This window comes from Trachinotus anak, unplaced genomic scaffold, assembly GCF_046630095.1.
Source record: "Trachinotus anak isolate AG129_WGS33_773 ecotype Australia unplaced genomic scaffold, CSIRO_AGI_Tana_v1 ptg000010l, whole genome shotgun sequence".
Taxonomy (NCBI): Eukaryota; Metazoa; Chordata; class Actinopteri; order Carangiformes; family Carangidae; genus Trachinotus; species Trachinotus anak.
The window spans coordinates 17,495,148-17,510,809 of record NW_027273861.1 but is presented as its reverse complement, the minus strand read 5'-3'; the positions used below and the strand labels follow the sequence as shown (position 1 = coordinate 17,510,809).

At 39.8% G+C, this 15,662-nt stretch overlaps 1 protein-coding gene and 1 long non-coding RNA gene across 3 annotated transcripts in view; both read right to left on the bottom strand.

Moving 5' to 3' along the window:
* Positions 1 to 447: 447 nt before the first annotated feature.
* On the bottom strand, positions 448 to 4,409 carry LOC139627253 (uncharacterized). Its single transcript, XM_071488029.1, has 3 exons — positions 3,535 to 4,409; positions 2,777 to 2,890; positions 448 to 2,007 (listed from the first exon to the last, which is right to left on the bottom strand). Exons 1-3 carry the CDS (start codon positions 4,313 to 4,315, stop codon positions 1,910 to 1,912), a joined length of 993 nt encoding a protein of 330 aa, XP_071344130.1. The 5' UTR covers positions 4,316 to 4,409; the 3' UTR covers positions 448 to 1,909.
* Positions 4,410 to 4,554: 145 nt separating this feature from the next.
* The window catches only part of LOC139627254 (uncharacterized), a 106,987-nt gene continuing 95,879 nt past the window's right edge, over positions 4,555 to 15,662 (bottom strand). Inside the window, exons 3-6 of one of the 2 annotated variants that reach the window (XR_011692541.1) lie at positions 7,495 to 7,581; positions 7,164 to 7,337; positions 5,551 to 5,630; positions 4,555 to 4,800 (exon numbers count right to left, since the gene is read on the bottom strand). This is a non-coding gene — a long non-coding RNA (uncharacterized lncRNA). The remainder of the gene's footprint in view (positions 4,801 to 5,550; positions 5,631 to 7,163; positions 7,338 to 7,494; positions 7,582 to 15,662) is intronic. The other variant, XR_011692540.1, reaches the window with a different exon arrangement.

The window sequence follows — 15,662 nt, the reverse complement described above, 5'->3', positions numbered from 1 at the left end:
AAAGATTACCTTTATTGGTAAGACTGATGTAGCCTATTGACTGGTGTTGCACACTTTTATGTGCTTCTTCTAATAGTTTCTAATAGAGACTAGTGAGTAAAAAAAAGAAAAGAAAAAAAAAACAATGCTATGTACTATTCATTTAGCAACTATATTTGTCTCTTCTGGTGTTCATATTGTGGTATTTTACTTTGCATTGAGCTCTGCCTTTTCTATTGTATGAACGTAAGAGTTTACACAGAAAAAAGAAAGTTTGTCTAACATGAAGCTCATTGAATTCAGTAATACAATTAGGCTGTCGCGTTGGCAAAAGTAACGCATGGTAGTTCAGTATTGGCTGAGGGATGTTTCCACTTACATACCAGTTGACCTGTAAATCTCCCAATATCTGATTTTTAGTCTGGTGAAAGAACAGGTAGAAAATGTCCTTTTCAACAGAGATACACACAAGTTTAAATGTGTTTATTTATATGAATAGACAGATCAGTTTGTAACTTACATTAACTACTGCTAAAAGTGAAAAGCAGATTGCACCATTTCTGTTAAAGATAATGCTGTTGTCAGTAGCACTGATCTAAGGCACAAAATCCTGATAAATGAAAGTTTAAAAAAAGGGGGAAAAATTATATCGCTTGACCATGGCTAGAATAAAATTAAAAGAGCTGGGCCCCTTACAAATCTCATTTTCAGTAGGAAAACATCCCAAAGGTGTTCTACTGGAGTAAGATCAGATGACTGTGGGGGCCTCTGAAGTTCACTGAACTCATTATCTTTATCATGCTGGCAGTTGCCATTAGAAGATGGTAAATTATGTCCATAGTGGGATGCGCATGATTGGCAATAATACTCAGATGGCTGTGGTATTCAAATAATAATTAATTGGTTTTAAGGAGCCCAAAGCGTGCCAAAGAATAATTCCCCCACATTATTACACCACCACCAGCCTTGAGTGTTGACACAAGGCAGGTTTGGTTGAAACCACATCCTGTATGCAGCATTTTGGTGAGCCTGAGCCTAATGCAGCCTCAGATACATGTTCTTGACTGACAGGAGCGGAACCTGACGTGGTGCTCTTCTTCAACGTGGCACCAACAATCAAACCACAGTCAAAGTCACTGATGTCACAGTGGGGCTCCCCATTCTGATGTGAACATTAAGCTGTCCTGTATCTGCAGGATTTTATGCATTGCACTAGCTGCCACATGATTGGCTGATTGGATAATTGCATGAATAAGCAGGTGAATAGTAAATAATAATACAGCTGATACAGCGCTTCGTGAGTATATATGTAAAACAAAATGTAGGTCTAAAAAAAACTAGATTTTTACACAAGGATCCTTTTCAGGATAAGGCTTCACAGTCAGGTACAGTGATAGTGTTGACAGTTGATATTGTGCTTTAATGGCGCATATTCCCAAATAAATGTTTGACTGGTTTATCTGGCATAAAGCAGTTGACAAACAGTAACACAGTAAACCTTGTAGGTCTTGAGGCCCATGGTGCAGTTGCCCTCTTTGTCCAGTAGGTAATCTTGTGTTTGACTATGGATCATGTTAAAGGCATACTTATGCTGTAACATGATACCATTCTGCTGTATCTCCCTGTAATAAGATAAAGTGAAAGTTTCTGTCTGAAGGCCTCTGCACATACACAATAAATCCCTTTGTGACTAACCATTAGATATCAAAGACAATGTGTAGATCAGCAAGATGGCAGCAGAGTTGACCATTCAACAACATATTGCTTCAAGACAAGGATCATGTTGGCTGAGCAGTGAGGATATCGAGCACCATGAAGAAATACTATAATATAAAGTTCTGTAGCACCGTCAGGCCAACTTTTCTCTTCACAGTAAAAGCAGAATGGTCCACAGTGATAGGCCTGCAGCAAAAGGTCATGGGTCCTGACATCAGCTGTTCCCTCCAGCTGGTTCTCTGTCCACATGGTGCCTAACAGTAATGGAATTGGTTTTCAGAGGGATGCCTTCCTCTACACTTCCAGTGTCCCCTGAAAAACAGTTGAAGTACAGTTACTGACAGAGGAACTGAGTTTACTGAAGTTGATGTAAATCAGATTGCAGTGTGTTTCAGCTGTTTCTCTTTGCTCCCTACATGCAGTGCTGTAGTCTTTTCCATCAAATAATAAAGCATCTATCTATCTATCTATCTATCTAGATAATATCAATTTAATGTGCTCTAACACTGTTGTGTATAGATTGAATCTGGTCAGTCCATTACAGAAGTTATTTTGTTGTAAGTGTTTCAATTTACTTTTGTTTCGTTCATTTTCTTTCAACCTGCCTCATCTGCTCCAGCTTCAGACAGTGATTTCCTGAGTTCACAAAGTTTTTTCCATTTGTACATACCACCTAAAGATAGACAGGCAGTGATTGTAAGAGGAGAACATTTCTTATATTTCTGAAAAAAGAAATTAAGTCATTGTTTTATCAAAATGCTGAATATTTTGTGGCTACACTGAAGCTGGTCTCTTCTGCTTCCTCTAGCACAGAGTTTTGTTTTTTTTCACCAATTCATGAAGCCTGATCCAAAGAGTCTTTGGAGATGTAATGTGTGAATGTCTTTCTCTGTTTGTTGGCCTGATAATAGATTGGCAATCTGTATCCATGCTTTTTGCCCAAATAGTGTAATCTGGGATAGGCTCCAATCTGAGGAGAACCCTGAACAGGAATAGGCTGTTGTATAAATTATAAAGCAAAAGAAAAGAAAAGAATCTCGCTCAGTCAGACTGAACTTTGGGATGGTGCGTGCACCTCTACCTCTTTGCCTGGTGATTGTAGAGTTGTTGGCCTGGCCTCCAGCTCCTCTTCTCTGAGGCCAGAACAAACATTGGAATGGCCAGAAAAGCGGGTTCCCTCTATCCCTGGTATTATCTAAAAGGCAATAATAAAGTATTTAACCATTTGGCAGCTTATGTAAGGGACTGATTGTGTCATGAATGCTCCTATTGTTCTTGGGCCTTTGTAGCCATGCCTGGGAAGGAAAATGTGTGCAGAAGTGTGTGGTCTTGTGAATGTCATGGGTTGACCTACATAATGGAGTGCACCAACACAAATTAGTGTTTGCCAAATATTTCTGCAGGAACTTAAATTGTGACTAGTGGTTTTACAATTACCCCATCATAAACAAAGGCATATTATCACCTGAGATATCAAAATAACTACCTATTATATTCCTTTAGGTATTTGGAGTGATTCTATGGTTTTCTAAAGGTTTGGTGAACTTATCTCATTATTTATGGCCTCACTATTCCCCTATCAGTAAATGAGTCATGGCATTGATATCTGCGCAATAGACTCATCATTTCAGATCAAAGCTGCATGGTGCCTGGGGTTCAAACTTCATGTCAACAAGCATCTGCCCTGCTGACGTGTGTTTGAGCAACAACAAAAAAAAAATAAAAATAATAATAATAATAATATTGCATTCAGGCAAACTTAAGATTTCACAAGTTTTACATCACATCTAACGAATTACACGCTACTTAAAAGAATATGGACAATGTGTGTTATTACACCTGCTGTTTGAGATGACTGTATGACTTTGCAGGCATTTTGCTTGATGCTGAGGATTTTGTCCTCTGTCTTCGGTATGAAACAGCCGGCCCATATTGTCTCTGGCGGATGTTTGTGGAACACCGAGCGGATCAGACACTCCAGGAGTTGCGCACACCTAAGCGTTTCGGCGCTCTCCTGTCTGGCGCGTATTAATCCAATCAGGGCAGGTCGGGCGATTCTGGCACGTTTCGTACGCGCCCTTACGTCCTTCAGGATCTCTTTTAAGCACACTGCGTTGGAATCTTTGCTGACAAATGTCTGTCTGAAGATGAAGATGATGATGGGAGAGTCTATCGCTCGCTTCAGGCTGTAAATGTTTGCCCTCCTCCTCGCTGTCTTCTGAGCGTTGCCGTTGCGCTTCGGCCGCTTCTCCTTCTCCCTGTCCTCTCCCACCGGACACGCTCTCAAATCCAAACCCTCGGGCCTCGCTGTCAGAGGTATTTCATTACATTTGGTTGCCTCTGTCTTGTTGCAGCTGTGTGTGTTTGCACTTGCTGTGTCGCCGCGATTGCTTGAATCAGATGAGTGGGGCTGCCCGTTGCTGCTCGCATGGCCGCTGTTCTGAAACATGTCATGTATGAACTCTTGCAATATCCCTGCGTCATCCGCGTCCACCTCTTTACTTTGACAGGCATCGCTGACCAAATAAATCTTCTCTTTACCTCCGATCAGAGCTATAGTCCTCTGAAACTCCCTGTCCTCTTCGGGCAGCGTGTCCTCCAGGGACTCCGGGTCTGCCATTCTTGCGCAATCACGGCTGCGCGGACACGCTTTTATTTTCAATGCACCGGAAAATTGTCCACTGCTGCTTTAGTGACCGGTGAAGTGCAGAAAAACTTCCTCACGGTCATCATGAACACCCGTAAGAGGGAGGGAGTAAATACTCAGCGTGTGTTGCTATTGGCTGATCCATTCAATTGGGCGGAGTCAACTGTCAGTCGCTGCATGCAACACAGGATTGTCCCAAGACAATGAAGTTAATCTTTAATGGACAATTAAACACAAAACATTGATCTGAAAATGAAATCATATAATAGCAGTAACATGGGCTTTCAGAATAAAGAGCAAAGTTTTTATTTTTTTTTATTAAGTTCTCATAAGTAATGCGAGAGATCCTGGGATGGCCTGTGGATGATGAAATCTCAGGGTGTAGAGGTCGTCTTTTTTATTCCCACAATTCTCATGGAAAAGAGACCTGCCTTCTGTCCAGCGCTGTAGATTCCTGGCTTCCCACAGAAAGGAAAAAACAAGGACACGACAGTCACAAGCACCAACTTCAACACAAGAGCTTTAATTGTCTCCCCCGCTTCTTCCACATATTTGTCAAAAATAGTTTTAGTGACGCTTGACCTCTCCAGTGCCTTCCACCCTCCACTACATCAACAGTCAACAGTTGAGTTCTCCAGACTCTAATCCTTTAATCCACTCATGCCTCTTTTGTAATTAAAAGGTGCTGTCAGTCTGAAATGCCACTAAGTTCATGGATTAAAATACAAATGAAATAACTTCAGTCTGATAGTAAGTCAGTCTTCAGTCAAATAGCTTGAGTCTGTGTGGGATTGCCTCATTGTTTACCGATGAATAAATGATATACCATACAGTTACCAAAACCAACACACAGGTTTCAGCCTTTGACCTTTAGACTCGGCAATCATCGATTACTTGGGCAGTGAGCTTGTTGTTTGGCGTTTCTTCAGACAAAATCTCGCTGCTTGTTTGTCAGGTCATCACGGTGTAGCTGATAATGTAATTGCTTCTTTGGTCTTTTAGTGTAGTATCCCATGAGGGAAAAAACACTGTTGATATTAATTTCATTTATTTTCCGCCAGTACTGATTTTTAATTTCGTAGGTTAACACATCTTTAATCCCTCCCAACTACATGCACCGTATCACTTCCCTGAGCAGACACCATGACTGAAAGCTATTCTGTCGTATGTCTTTAAAATGATTTCGGTGTGTTGTGTAATCTACTGACCTCTTTGCTCAGGGAGAGGAGGAGCTGAGGGTCAAGGAGCTCATCTGGTCCACTGAGAGATACACGGAGACCTAAACGAACTTTAAACCAAAACAAAAGAAAAGAAAAGAAATAAAGGGGAGCTCTCACATGAATATAAAAATAACACAAACAACTGTTTTAACAGTTTATATTCAGATCTGGGTTAAACAGTTGTGCTAGCTGGGTTATACTGAACTGGTTTTGGCCTTTGATCAGATAGCACCCATTCATTTTGTTTGTCCTTGGTTTAATGGAATTGATATTCAAAGCATAATAAAACCATGCTTACTTTCACATGTTTTTTTCTCCATTTGATTCTTTGATAATATAGTCGTAATATTTTATATTTTTCACCCAGTTTTTCAGTCTGCCTTATGAGGTTAAGCCAGACCAGGTTTATTGTGCTCAGTGACACGATGTCTTTCCTTGAAGGAATAAATCATTCAAAAGTAGCAAAGGAAACACTCAAGATCATTGCACTGGATTTAGAGAAGATGTTTTACCATCCCATGCTGGTCTGCCCAAAGGGATGTGGGCGGATGTGGTAAACAATGGCTGACTATACACTCTGCTTCCTTCTTTCTCTCCCCCTTCTGGCCACAGTTGCTATTTTTAAGGCTCTGGCCCTTTGACAGAACACACCTGTTCAACAGTATTTAGCTCTCTCACTGACCCAACCTACAACTTTTATTTCATTTATTCCTATTGGATTTTCACCCATTTTGATGCAGGGCAAACACAGAATGAGGAAATGTTTGTTCATGTGAAACAGTCTAACTGCTGTTCATGCTTTTCCATCCAGTTGGGACAAAACCCTCATAGGAAACAGTGAATGCCTTCAGAAGCTTTGGCATAAAAATAAACAAACTGAACACAAACTGAAAGTCATTCCTTTGCTGCCATCTTGTGGTTGAAGATTTAACCTGCGTTGAGGGTCTATCCATACCACCTTAAATTATGCTGCAGTGTACTACACAGTGTTTCAACCTCTAGAGTGGAGTGTAACAGTGATTGATTTAGTGATTTGATTTTGTGTGTTATTGCTCTTATACTGTTGTACTAGTAGGCCTATAAGCCTTCAAAAACACATTTTGTTTCTTTTTTTTTTAAACTCATGCCAGCCAAGGGATGAGTAGTACCAGGTAGGTCTGTGTCTGGAAACATCAGATTGTGTCAGGAGGGTTGTGAACTACCAAGTCTACGAAAAGATTCTTCTAAAAATGATTTTCAAAACCTGTTCTGCGATTCAACAGAAAAAAAGTAACTCACTGCTATACATTATCCAGCTGATGTTATTTTAACTTTCATTAAAAAAAAAAAGCATGTCACTAAGAAGTGGAGCTGTTCTGTTAAACTGGGGAGGTGTGTGGTCACAGATGATACGACTAAAGTTTTAAACTGATTTACGAATGTCAACAAATGCTAGCACAGAGTTGACTTTTTAAAAGGCTAAATTAAAGCTGATGGTCTTGCCTGGTATCCATCTGACATGAGAGCAGAGTGAAACGAAAATGTAGAAGCTGGCCCTGCTCATCTCCAGGTCAGATAACATTTCATCATGCTGTGTTCAGGGTGTGCTGCTGCTGTGCTACCTGTGATTTTCTTGTCTGACACCAGGTCTCTGAGAGAAGAGAGATGAGAGACGGTCAGAATATTTGGAGGCAAAACGGAGTCTTCAGTGTCAGTGGAGGGAGAGCGTCTTCTCCTGCGGACATTATTTTCTGTCAAGTTGGTGTCATATTGAATCCGCAGTGGCAATGGCAAGACTGTGGGCACATCAGAGAGAAGGCAGCACATTTAGTCACCAGCCTTTGTTTCAACATCGTTAAAAAGTCAAATTTAGAATCAATATGTGGCTGTAATGCACTGATATGAACTTGGCCTAGTTCCCTCTTCAAGCAAGTACAGAGAAACATCGATAACCTGTGGTGAAGGAATGCTGCGGGAGTGGTTGTTTATCGGATGACCTGGAGGCAGTTCCTCTCCACGGCCCAGATTCCTCTGCAGAACCTGAGACATTTTGTTCACTGAGCATTAAACCAACAGAATGCACATGGAAAAAGAGTATCTCTCATCGTAATACTGTATATGGATTGTCATTGTCAGAAACCTAAGTGATTTTAAATTTCAAACATTGGAACAAAAAGGCAACAAAATGATGAGGTGGACAGAGTAATTTTGACGTTAAGGGTCCCAGTAATCAACTTTACTAAAAGATATAATCCACCCAGCAATACACTCACATTGTTAAATATCATGATGTGATGTTTGCATGGCATTTTACAATTTTGTGTTTCCACTTTTCCTCAGGGTTGCTTCCCCTTTATTTTGTGGTTTCCATTTCCCAGAATGACCTTAAACACCGTACAAAGAAGGGATGTTAACTTGTCCCATATCAGTCAAAGCTGGGTTTAGATTAGTTAACTGGTTGGTGATAACTGGGATGAGACGATTGTTGCCAGTATTCTGCTTTTCTCAGAACACAACTTGTCTTGTTCGACAAAGATATGTCACAAATTTCAAATTACAAAGCTCAATATTCTTGGGTGAATTTTCTTCTTTGGTGAAAACTTAATGGTGATAATCACACCTTTAGAAACCTTTTTGGCAGAGAACAACAATACAAATCACATTTCCGCAACAGATATTTTTGTGCTTAAGAGCAATCTTTGACAACATGTCAGTAACAGTACAGTGTGTGGCAAACAGCACTATGCTTTTCATGCATATATTTTAATGTAAATGTGTAAATTTCTTACCAACAAATACAATCCCAAGAAGCAAGAAGAAAAGCAATTGAGCAAAACCAATGATGGTCCAGCTTCTCAACCACAGAGCCACAAAACAAGCTGTCCTCATTGTCATAGTGAGTAGAAAAGCAAATCCAGCTCTGGAGACAGTGTTTCTGGGAAGAAGCATTATAATGCCCCAGTTTTAAACCTTACACAATAGACCAGATCTGGAATAATGGGTATTGTATTTCACTCAGGTTTCATCTCTTCACAAAGGCTGTGACATGGGGGAGTGGTGGTCCCATGTGGGGAGAGTATTTAAAAAAACTACAATTTATCTGGCATACTTAACAGTAACAAACAAACTCATGGACATTTAGGTTTGTGTTAATGCTGTTTATAGTTGCAAATCACTATTAAAACGAAACAAAAAAAACAAACAAAAAACACTAACAAAAATAGAGCACAAGGCAAAAACAACCAATAAACAATGAAAAAATAATCTGATCTAAAATCTGAAATGAAAAACGACCATCTGTTTCTGTCACATAAAAAATTTAACAGCTCAGATTTATTATACACATGAATGATTTTTTATCATACAGATGAAATAATATGAAGCATGTAAGTCTTGAATAAGGAGGCAAAGCTTCATTGTCACACTCGTATGTGGGTAGAAATAACAGCTTTATGCAGGAGATTGTATTATTTTATTTTATGTTTTATTTCTTTGAGGCCATGATATGTAAAAAATAATTGAATCAAATATTTCAAGAGTAACAATCAGTTGTCTGATGAAGCAGTCTGTGCTAAGAGTAAGACTGCAGTTAATGACACTACAGTTCTGTTTACTATAGGATGGTTGAAAAAAGTATTCATGTGTGTCTTCATATGTGGATTTTAATAAACACACACACACACAGTATAATGTGGTTCTGAGCAGGCGTAACAGGTGTAAAGCTACCTTCAGTCACTGAAAGTAGAATAAAGAAACACTTGAATACATGCAGTGCCTTACCAAGCTCAATATAATTACTGACTTTCAAAGTTTAGTCTTGTGTTACAGCACCGAAATTACACCAGTGCACTGATACTGTACATTATAAGACACAAATTTATGAAAGGCTAAATACCATTTCATGTATTAACAGTAAAAGTACATAAAAAGTAATCAGATATTTACAATAATTATTCTAAAGGTGTTTTGGAAATATAAATGTACATTTAATTATAATGATTTAAAACTGTGCTAGTTTTGAAGACAGAAGGTTGATATGTGTGACAGTAAAACATATGCCCTCTAAAATGATTCAAATTTACAAACGCGTACAAAAGTACATCATTTGTATTCCTATCTCAGTCAGTCAGTTTTTTCTTTCCTACGTGAAACATTAAGATATATACCTTTTTTATAATAAGGGTTAACACCTTTATATTACTGGTGCACATTCTATTACAACCATAAAAATAAAACTGTTAAAGACAGAGTATAAACATTTTCATTATGTGTTTTAGACCCTTTTCTGCAATTGAAGTCTCCTGTCCATCACTGCTTTTCCAAACCATGATGTAGTGTTTTAGGCTTCTGAATGTAGTTTTCCTTCCTACATGTCATTTTTAATCAGTTATCACTGTCAGATGTCACTTTAATATCTCATCACATCCCTCTGATTTTCCTACTTGAAAATGTATATTTGTTGTTCATTTTTATATAAACTTTCAACATTATATGATTACTACTGTTTAAGTGAAGGTACATTTTAATTTGATTAATTACAAATTACTGATGTGATCTCTAAATCAACTATCCTCCCACCACACAGCAGTTGCTCCTTCAGTTTCAGCAGTTTCACAAGAATAACCTATAGATGGCAGGATTGTATAATAATTGGGGATTTCTTTCTCAGTTGATTTTCTGCGGTAAAAGCTTGTGCAGACCTTCACCCACTAGATGGCAGCATTTTCCTAATAGTGATATTTTTCACTTGTCTGATCTGAAACTCTAAGCCAATCCATGTCCCTGGTACTGCCATCCACGGAGCATCATGCACTGTGTGTTATTGAATACATCCCCAACACCACAGTGCACCGCCAAGTATTCCCTCACTTTCAAAATATCATAACAAAACAAGTTCCTTCGGGAGAAGGAATGAAGAAGAAGAAGAATGATGAAGAGGGGTAAATTGGATGTGCTCTCAGTTAGGGCCAAGTCCTCTTGTTTGCAGTGTCATTACTACAGGATGACACAGAGAATTCCTGGGTTTGTGTGGACACCACAGCACCATCTGTTTAAGGCTGTGGGATATGGTTTAGCTGGTTAAGCTGCTGATTTGTACACTGATCATCCGGAATGATTCAAACCACACAGACGTCACTGATTTCCCATCAAAAGATGTTTCTCAATTCAAAGATCTGCCTCAAGTGTCAGTCACATGTCAGCAGGAAGACACAGTGAAGGCTGGGGTTGTATGATGACACTTTAGGCATCCAGATGGCTGGAATATAGATGAGCATGGTGGATTTCCACTTTTTCCATACATTTGCTGGCATGGGTGCTGCTTGAGACTCAAGAACCTTTGACAAGATCATCTTACCTCAGGTGCCTGATGTATCAATGCAGTCGCCTTATCATTCAGAAAGGCTTGGTGCTAACAGCACACACTGGAAAAACCCCAGTGGTGGAAAGCAAGAACATTTATTTAAGCCCAGTCCACTTCACGTGTATTTATTAAAATGCATTTTAGGTGGCAAAAACAAGCTAAATATTCTTTGCAGACAGAGTTGTCCTCATCATTGTAAATATGTGTTCCCAGTTCTGTATTGGTTACAGGATGCTGTCAGCAAATGTTGATGACTCCCATACTTTATAAGAACTTTAAATGTCAATCAAAGGGTTATGGGTTCCTCTGTGGGTTTAGAAAATTCTACCACATGTGGGTTTCTGTAGCATATTGAAAACCCACCAGATTACCTTATAATACATAGTTGTCAAGTTGAAAACAAGGTTACTTTTCTTACTTTGTGGTTTTAATACACTGCTTTAGTGCTGCTTTAACATTGGCACCATCATTCTTTTGTCTCAAAGTAATTTTGTCTCTCATCTGCATCCCCTCATCTATATTATTTCACTTATTGTTTTTTTTGTGTGTCTGTGTGTTTCAGCATTTTAAAAATTGATTTTTCATAATCTCGCCTTGATGTTTTATCACTTTGTAAACTGGCTAAAAGAGATCACATGCTCCTGTTTATTGCTGTTTACTGTTTAAAAAGAATTTCCATATGCAAACTGATCTGGCCTATGTTTATATTAAAATATATGTTTTTAGATTCTTATGAATGTTTATATATATATGTGTGTGTGTGTGTGTGTGTGTGTGTGTGTGTAATGAAAAACATCTTTTAAATCAGTTTGACTTTCTGACTTAAATAATATAAAATGACTTCAAAAATATAAAATAAATATACATATACATATGATATACAGTGGTTACTGAAAGGCTAACAGTTCACATACAAGCACACACACACACACACACACAGACACACACACACACACACACATGAGTAAAGTTTGGAAACAGCTATTGTTCTGTTTAGATACACAGTCAGAGGTCAGTGGGTTACAAGTTAACTCGTAGGTACAGATAACCACAGCCCTCTGGAGCACTGTTAACCAGAAAAAAAAAGAAGAAAAAACACGACACAAGTGTCCTCCAGGAGCCCAGCTACTCCTCTGTCCATTCTTTCTCCAGGACTGAGACATTTACAAAGCCAAACAAACAGTCCACTGTAAGCAACTTTTCCAGCCCAGTGGGCCTGGACACAGAGGACTTGTCCATGGAAAGAGATGAGGGGTGGGGGGCACAGCACAGATGGTAACACCTTGAATACGTCAGACTAAACCCACAGTGCATGACAGGTCAGAGGTCACCAGTGTCGACAAGCTCCACAGACACGAGAGGAGGACGAGGTGAGGTAATTACAGAGCCTGGAAAGGGCCTGTAAGATCTTCCTAGACACAATAACAAAGTCAAGGCTTCAGAACTGCAAAACACAAACATTAGTAGATAACTGTACATAACAGATTCTGTTTAAGATTGATTAGACTTATGTTTGCACTCTGTTTGAGTATTTATTTCTTATTTCAACAGCATCCTTTGTCAAACTGCTTGTGATAATGAGAAATGAAATTATCTGGAAAGACTATTTACAGACTTCATAGTTTCATATTTAGTTACAGCAACTAGAGTGATCATCAAGATGAGAATCTTGCCTCTTGAGTGAAATAAACAGGTTTTGCTGGATTCACTAGAACATTTCTCTAGTGAATCTAGTGAACATTGTCTCTGTTATTGTTCTCTGATTGTACTAAACTGCACAGCTTGTTATTGAAAAAACATGGCCAAAGTGATATTAATGTTACAAGTTGTTAGCTTTTAATTTTCCAAAATGAAATTTTATCAGCTTCATATTTCCACTAGATCTTCAAAGTAAAAGTCATCTCCTAACAGAATTCACTGTGATTTCAGGGAACAAAACTTTTGGAAAACACATCTCAACAACTAAAACTTTTAACAGACACTGCCCTTGTATTTTCTACCAAGCTGTGCAGTTATGAAACATTTCCATGAGCAAACAATAGGGACATCTTGCTGTCGAGGTAGCAACCTTGTATGAAAGCAAATGTATATTTCATTTCTCTATCTTAACAATTTAAAAGCAGAAAGCGTTAGAGGACCTTCAACTGTGTGGCAGCGTTTTATGATGCAAATCTCTCAGACAAAAAGGCCAGGTTTTGAAATTCAGGCCTTGGTTGCATTAATTGAATTACCTCCTCTGAACTGAAGGCCTGGAGCCACATAAAGAATGGTGTGAGCGAGAAATAAGAAAAGGCATTGACCATGGCCAAACCTCACTTTGCAACAAAATATCTGGGGAGTCACTTTCAGTGTTTTCAGAGGTGCACAGGGAGAGAAATGATGCCAAGAAATGCAAAGAAATGAATGTACTGAAGCAAAACTATTGAATGAAGAAGGTGCTGATTGCACAGTTTCTCAGCTGCTTGGTTTCTAGTGCATTCACAACCCATAGAAAGTGAGAAGAAAGCAGAGCATACATGTAGCAACACTGCTAATTCACCAATTACTACCAATAATTGCTGCCTCCTGAGGAGAGGTTAAGGAGACGAGTCAGAGCCTCCCTGGGTGCTGGTGACTGGCTCTCTGCCAAAATGTCATCCATCCTGGAGCCTAATCAAGTTATCATATCAACAAATCTAACATCAGGGGCCCCACCGTTGACACTACCAAAAGGACACCCAGAGGGGGACAACAAATTTCTAGCAGCAGGACACTGGCCTGCCAGGCGGCCATGAAAGCTACCTGCAGCTCCTGGTAAAGCTCCCCTCTGAGGATAACACTTAAACTGGACACTTTCAACTTCAGCCCTGCAGCCCTGGACATTCCCTGGAAGTAAGCATGAGAACTGGGGACGTGGAATGCACATTATTTAGAGCTGCACACAATAGTCTAAGGGGAGAACACAATGTGGCATCTTGCAGAGTTTGGAGGGGAGAGCGGTGACTGCGGACCCCCTGTGGTGATGTGAGGGGACAGGGGGTCAGGGTTTAGGACACACGCTGGCCTCGGCCAGGGAGACGGTTAATGTACTAATCTGAGGTCAGGGATGTCGCTTCACACTCATACATCACCACTGACAGCACCAATAAGTGATGACTACCGGCACCAATCCTCCCTGTCATAAACACTGCATATTGGTGCTATATAGCTAAATTAGTCTCTGTGTCCAGAAAAGAGCACTTTCTCTGTTCTGCAGCTTCCCTCATCCAGGTGGATGTGTTAACAACTGATAAAACCAAACTGAATTTCTGAGAAGAAAAGGAGTAAAATGTCAGTTTTGATCGTATGATCCCCTTTTAAATGGATTGAGAGGGTTTTGTTCTATTTATTTTCATGAGCTCAGTAGGTATATTAATAAGTGAATTAATACATGAACATAAATAACAGCCAATACAAATAGATGGCCAATGAACATCTGTTACTTAAGACTGTATTCTCTTTAATAGGGGTTGCACTGCGTACTAATTTTATATTGACATCATCATAGACTGACAAAAAGGGCAGCCAGGGATAAAACCAAACAAAAACAGAAATGATTTGGTCTGTGTTTCATTGTGGTTACTTAATGTAAAAAAAAAAAAAAAAACCCAGACAGATATCTCAGCAACACTTACAAAATGACCTCACTCAGGTTTCATGTACTGTTGAATGCTGGAAGGTGGTAATGACGGATTGGTTAAGTTGCTAGACGGCCTAGTTCAGTTCAAATATACAGTATATCAGAGTATTGAAGTGAAAATGGAGCAAAGAGGAAATGCGCCAAGATCAAACTATTTTTAGGTGAAATCACATGATGTTCTCACAGCACACAAATTTTTCCTAAACAGCTCTTTACATTAAAATTGAGTTTACAGCCAGCTGTGAATGTCAACAACAAGATGAGAATTTGATTTTCATTAATTCATATTCCACAGTTGGTCGGCGCTCAGCAGCCGTGTCTATTAAGCAGAGCTGTATGTTTGTGTTTGAAGTGCTGACGGTGCATGGAGGCATGAGAGCAAGCATTCCCTGGATGCACAGGGGTGTCGAGATAAGGCGATAGGGGTGGGATCTGGCTCAGCAGAGATCTAAATGTTTGACATGGTCTTTCACCATCCTGTTGTCTCCAAAAGCATACTTACATATCCACACATGCACGGGCTTACAGAGCCCTGTACACATACACAAACACAGGTACACACACCATCTTATGACTCACACCCGTATCAACAATGCTGATAGCTGAGATGTCATCAAAAGGTTTTTGTTTTGAGTCTGCGATAAGATTTTTATCCTGCTGAAGTGCTGAGACGTGGCCTTCTAAATTGCAGAGGAGCCTCTGACCTGCCTTGCTCGTTACTTCCTTTCATGGGCCCATTAATCGAATTATCTATTCATCAAAAAAGTGGAGAGTGCACTGAATTAGTCTCTCCGCTCTGCTACTTCTCAATCTTAAGAGTCTCCTTAGTAGCGAGTTGACTGGTTTCCATTGTATGAAGCTGTGTCTCCCTGGGCCTGCGAGAGTGGAAGGGGAACACAGGGCAGAGCAGGTATGGAGCAGCCCACAGGGGGGCTAACCTTTGACCCTGTTCTGGAGAGGGACTCGGGTCTATCCAGCAACACAATACTTCCAACATACAGCCCTCAGTGGCTGCCTGCTGCTACCCACAATGAAGTCCTTTGCTGGGGTCTCTCTGGGCAGAAAGGCCCCCTGGTGCGCTGACTGCCATCCGGAGATCTT